At 47.6% G+C, this 6,000-nt stretch overlaps 1 protein-coding gene across 4 annotated transcripts in view; it reads right to left on the bottom strand.

Moving 5' to 3' along the window:
* Positions 1-389: 389 nt before the first annotated feature.
* GPRIN3 (GPRIN family member 3) overlaps positions 390-6,000 on the bottom strand; it is a 28,266-nt gene continuing 22,655 nt past the window's right edge. For all 4 annotated transcript variants that reach the window (XM_041488252.1, XM_041488253.1, XM_041488254.1 and 1 more), the window contains exon 2: positions 390-4,398. In XM_041488252.1, the coding sequence (XP_041344186.1) occupies positions 1,925-4,306 (2,382 nt within the window). In that variant the 5' untranslated portion in view covers positions 4,307-4,398 and the 3' untranslated portion in view covers positions 390-1,924. The remainder of the gene's footprint in view (positions 4,399-6,000) is intronic.

Below are 6,000 nucleotides of genomic sequence, written 5' to 3'. Positions count from 1 at the left end.
GAGAGGACTTGAAATAACATACAGAAATTGAACAAGGACGTGACATAAAGCCCTCTGGTATATATCTCAGGAAAACTAGGAGTCAATTCAGTACTATGTTTAGGGACAACACTTTTCATTGCACTGGGTTAAAATGTATCTTACAGTATTTTACTTTTCTGCTGGGGAAAAATTGCCCCACAGAGCTACTACGAAGGTTTGGCAGTAGATATACTCAAGAAGTCTGGCCTCCTAAATAACTGGGGACCACTTCAGGTTCACTTCACAAAAAAAAAAAAAAAAAAAGAAAAAAAAAAAAGAAAAAATATACTAATACTCATTTACATGGTGTAAACCTGTAAGATTTAGAGTAAATTTTAAGAGTAAGATCTACAGAGTAAGTCAGGTGTGTGGTACTAGAGACAGAAATAAATTATCATTATGATTCAAGAAAAATCTTTAATGGACTAAAAGTATCTCCTATTTAACTCTAGTACTCTGCAGGATTACAATATCCAAATCATCAGTGCTTTGCAGGATTGATAACTAAATTCTCTACAAACTGCAGGAGTTCCCCAGCCTCCCGTAATGAACTCTAGTGGACAAAATACAAAGCTACTGGGAAACACATTTCCCAAGTTGAAAAATATTATTGAGAAATGAGACCAACATATATTTGAGACATTATTATATATCATACTTCTGGAGAAACAGTCACTAAGCTACCTTTTATTAGCAGTTTCTATAACTAAGTTCAGAAATACAGCAAAGATTGTCTCAAGATTTCAGTACTGCTGCAAATTTTTCAAGTTAACAGTATAATGGTTCATAATATAGAGTGTTAGGTAAAACAAAATAACACATAAGCTAAATATATGGTATTCGGGTTATGAAAGGCAGCATGAAAAGCACCAAAATACTGAAAAAAACAATAGAGTTGGCTAAGGACTTAAAAGGGAAAAAAAAAAATCAGTGTAACACACTAGACATAGAGGCTCATGGACCCCAATGCACAGGAAAGCCTGCTGCTATGGGAAAACATTACTGTGCATCTCTGGAGAGAGAAGAAAGATCCACATCACTTTAAAGAGTGACTTAGAGGTGCTCAGTGCCATGGGAGGCTGGGAGCAGGGGCTGCCCACCCCGTCTGAGGAGGCAGAGCAGCTCCCTGCTTTTTAAAGCCTTGGCAGGAGTACCAGAGAAGGGCTGGGCACCATGCTGCTGGCTGCAGGTCCATCTACTGACGTGCTCTCCCGTGCCTCGACGGCTTACACCTTAAGAGTGGCCACTGCAGGGGGCAAAAAGCATCTCTCCCACCTCCCCTTCTGGCCATCAAAATCCCACTGACTTAGCTTCTCCCAAAGAGAGAATCCTTCAGTCTTGATCCTCATTCTTTGCCTGGTTCTGCATTTCAACAGGAGGGGAAGACAGTACCAAAAGAATTGAGGCTGCTCAGTGATCAATGTCCATAGCCTGTTCATGGACTTGTCTCAGCACGGGTAACTTACAAACCAGGAAAGCGGTCTTGTGTTAGGTCTTTACAGCTGTTGAACCTTAATTCCACCTCCCTCAGCTTGCCTCAGTCCACCCCTTTGAGTAAGGCCTCATAATGCACATAAATTAATTCCCATAATTCTGACAATCCCTCCACTTCCTGCTTTATCAGAAGGTGCTGCTCTCCCTGCAGTAAGGTGGCAATTGAAATTTGTGCTTTTGCTAAGTGCCTAACTTTTCATCTGACAGCAGTCAAGGTTGGGGCATAACGTGGAAATACACCAGCTGTGACAATAATAATGGCAGGATGGAGCATGTGGCTAGTCAGAAAACAAAGGGAAATAATTTTCCACTGTTGCATCACAACCCCAGTTACACAACCAAACAGCAGGAATTGAGGGGAGGGATTCTCTCCACCACCACAGGTATTTAGGCACCCCTGCAAACCATGTCAGTCTAGCACAGAAGAAGGAGCAGGTCGGACGCAGCAATTAGGACGCCTGAAATTCTGCAGCATGGACTGGAACACGTTGTGCTGCCTCCCTTTTAGTTTTTTATTTGAGGATGTATCTGAGGAAATGGATTTCCGGGTCTGACTGTTCTGGGCCCGGATCAGTTTCTCGTGTTCCCGTATTTGTCTCTGTAAGTGGTTCTGGATGGCAATTCCCAAGGATTCTGGATCGAGGGAAGCACCATAAACCTCCCACGTCATTCCTTGCTCATCCCAAACAACATCCCTGACATGTTTGGACTGCTTCACCTGTACTTTCGCCTCCATGGCTGGGGTGGAATGCTTTTTGTTCTCCCCCAGGTTTGGCACAGCCTGAGAGGAAGCAGGAATGACTGCAGTGTGGAGATCGTGTCCGGACTGCCTGGCCTGGAGGCCCTGCTGCTGGGGAGCTGCCAATGCTGCCACGGGAGGGGCAAGACTTGCAGGACTCACACTCAGCTCGGGCGTCGGTCCTGCCTGCAGGTTCTGGCCACCAGCCTCCTGAGACTGGCCGCTGTCTCCGTGGCCTCTGCTCTCCTTCTCACCTGCCTCCCGTGGGCACGCCTTTGCACGGACGGCGGCAGGCTGGCTGCTAACATTCAGCCCTCCTTTAGGATCAAGCACCACCAAGTTTTCTTCCCTTGGTTTGACCACAGATTGATTAGGACTGGCCTGCCCTTGACTCCCATCCTTGCTTTGCACAGGCTTTTGCTCCGAGCTGCCCAGGACCTCCTTCTGCCTGGCTTCACTGTCCTTGCCAGAGAGTAAAGGTGATGGGCTGCTTCCTGCATGAGGGATGAGATCTCGCACATTGTCCTGGGTTCCTGGGACAGCATCACTGGAAGTGGTGCTTGGCTTACCAGCACCAGTCCCAGACTGTGATGGAGTTTGATTACTGGAGTCAACTCCAAGCTGCTCAGCTGGGATGGGCTTTGGTTGGACTGGAGCATCCTTTGGCAGCTGAGCAGCGTCCTTGACATCATGGGCTGCACTGCTCATTTCAGCATTACCCACAGATGTTCCTTGAGAGGTAACAGCTGCAGGGGAGCAGGGGAGAACAGATTTTGCATTTTCTGCTGATACTGGAGATGCCACGTCAGGTGGGACCCCAGGCAGTTTGACAGGCTGGGTTTGGGCTGAAGCAGTCACAGCCACAACAGTCAATTTTGATGTGATACCAGGAGAACATGGAAACTTTTGTTGTGAGGATAAACTGTCAGCAAGTGCAGCCTGGCTCAGCCCCATACCTCCTTGGTAAATTATGTGCAGTTCTTCCTTCTCCTCTGGAGGAGAATTCCCTTTTAAGAAGGAAGCAAAGATGCTGGGACTGGTGGAAGCTGATTTGCTCTCCACAGTAGCCACAGCCTGAACCTCAGCATCCCGCCATGTCCTGCTTACAGCTTCCTGAGTAAAAGGGCTGCTCTCTGGCTGAGCTGTCATTGTACCTGTTTCTCTGAATTTGGAGAGCTGGGTGGGGTTTGGACTCCCAGGAGTGGGGCCCAGGTTACGTACAGGACGGGGACTCCCGTGGCCAGACTGGGCTGGTGCCTCGCTGCTCTGCACTGCTTCAGTTTTATCTGGGGGATGCAACTGCGGCGTGTGTGCAGTCTCCCCTTTTGCCTCCAGACTGGTCTGCGAGTCTGTCCCCGGGTCAGCTTCGGTTTGCCCTGCTGCCAGGGCTGACTGACACACAGCAGAACCATTTTTCTCTGCCGCTCTGTCTTTTTCCCCTCTTTGCAGAAGGTTTGCCTGAGAAGTATGACAGAATTGATTAACCCCGACAGGATCACCCGGGGAAGAATAATTTAACACTTCAAGTGCTGGCTGATCATCAGTTCCTTGAGGTTTCAAGGCAGAGTCATCTATCTGTGTCAGGGAGCTTGTTTTGGCCTGGCTGCCTTGCACAAACTGCCGGGAGCTCTGGGGGGCTGGCATCATCTCTGGCCCCTGCCCCACCGAGAGGGCTCCTGCGGCAGCAAGGGCTGGCACTGCCGGTGCTGGGATGCCCGCTGGCTGGGAACAACCCACAGGCTTTACATCTGAAGGATGGCCCTCTGCAGTTGTGCTGGCCAGCCTGGGAGAAAAGGCTTCCTGCTGGCTGTCATCATCTGTGTGGCACTGCTCACACCTCTGCGTGCTGGCAGCACCTGTGCAGGTCAGGTCGAAGAAGCAAAGCCCAGCTGAGCTGGAGGGTGCGCACGGGAAGCCATTGCTGGCCCTCTCGCCACTGGGGACTTGGGGCTGGTGCTTAGCAGGCTGCAGGTCTCCCAGCTGCTCCTCCTCTGCAGAAAGTGAGACCAGGGACAGCTTGGCAGATCTCAGAGGATCTGGTACAGTCCCCATGGACTGTCTTCAAGATGTTGTTTGTTCTCAGCTTCTCCTTGGAGTTTTCTCGCTGGGCAGGCTGTCGACGACAGGTTTCCTGTGAAGCTAATCTGTTAATGAAACAAACACAGTGTTAGCAGCAGTCAGATTTAAGAAAAAGAGCCCATAACTAATTGATTTTACAGTGTGAAGAGAAATACTTTCAGGCAGGGGGTAAAGTGAAGCCCCCAATTCTGCCTGAAAGTCACAAAAAAGACACAGATTTCAAGGACCTTCCAATTCTCAGGTCAGGATGGAGAAAACAATGCTAGGGACAAAGCAACAGCTTCTGTGCTGTTGATACATCAATGAAAACACTGACATGCCAAGAGGAAGGAAAAAAAAAGAAAGAAATATGAAACGAAAGATGTATAGACTTTGCATGGAAGTTTGAGTCACAAAATAAAATCCCTGTGATAATATTCCCAGCAAGCTCCTGTGGAAGGAAATGAGCAGATCCCTAGGTTTGCGTGGATTCCACATCTTCAGTGAGCACCAGTTCCTCCTTCTTCTCAAGGATAGCCTTTCTAGTTCCACTACCAATAAGGACATGGTCACAGGGGGCAACAGGTCAATTCAGACTAATGCGGATGAACCGAAACCTCACTGGTAAAAGGAATATGGAGGAATCACAACCTGCTGGGTGATGCCGACAGAAACCAAGACGAGGTACTGCACACCAGGGCTGTGCACATACTTACTGCTGCCACATTGAGATCCTTTGAAATAATTACAAGGAAGCCAGCTGGACTAACAAATGGGGGCAGAGATGACCTCGAAATCAACTTACAGGTAGGCGATATGAAATTGAAAGGGGAACATTGCAGAACCGCAGAACAGGAGGGGTTCATCACATACCCAGGGAAATGTGGGGGAGGGATTTTAAGCAGGTAGAACAGAGTAATCCAGGTTGGAATCATGCCAGGACTGCAGAGAAACCTTCCCTTCAAAGTGGAGGTGATCTCCAAATGTGTTTGCTGGCTTTCCAAAGGGCTTAGCCTGGACACTGCCACAGATCAAAGATGGGATCCATGTCAGCAGAGTGGTGGTGGCCAGTGATAAAATCCCACCCCACTCTTCTTTTAATCTGCAAGCTATCTGTGCTTGTTTAAAAAGCTTTCACTGGCTTATGCTGCCAGCAAAACACAGGTGTGAGACACTCAAGGAGACACTCAAGTTTTGTTAACCTGATGACAAGAACACTGCTGTACCTGTTTGTGTGCCCCTGTCTCTGTGGGCACATAGCAGGATCTCCCTTGCTACATTACTAGGGAGATGATGCTGGAAGGAGTGGAGCAGTCACTCAGCTGCTGTAGTGATCTGTTCCAGATCCTCCCTACCCACTAGAAAAATCAACAAAATTTCTCTTCAGAAAAATCTCTATTCTCCTTTTTTCAGCCTGGATGGCAGTGGTATAACTTCCTTAGTTCCTGTAAAATCAGTCCCAAATTTCAGCACCTTAGGATAGTTTAAAAGAGCAACAGGAGAAAAAATGCTAAATGAAGGAAAATTTTAGAAAATACAGCCAGTCAACTTTTTCTAAGAAAAAGAAAGTGCTGCAACTTATTATTTATTCATTAAGCTTTCAGTCTTCCAGGTATTAAAAATTTATTACTTTTGTACTGCCTCTTTGGGCTCTGTCCAACCACAGAGATACAGGCTCCTGGGTTAAG

This window comes from Pyrgilauda ruficollis, unplaced genomic scaffold (assembly GCF_017590135.1).
Source record: "Pyrgilauda ruficollis isolate IOZ18807 unplaced genomic scaffold, ASM1759013v1 scaffold89, whole genome shotgun sequence".
NCBI classification, from domain to species: domain Eukaryota; kingdom Metazoa; phylum Chordata; class Aves; order Passeriformes; family Passeridae; genus Pyrgilauda; species Pyrgilauda ruficollis.
The sequence above is the reverse complement of the archived record's forward strand: the minus strand, read 5'-3'. Positions and strand labels throughout refer to the sequence as shown.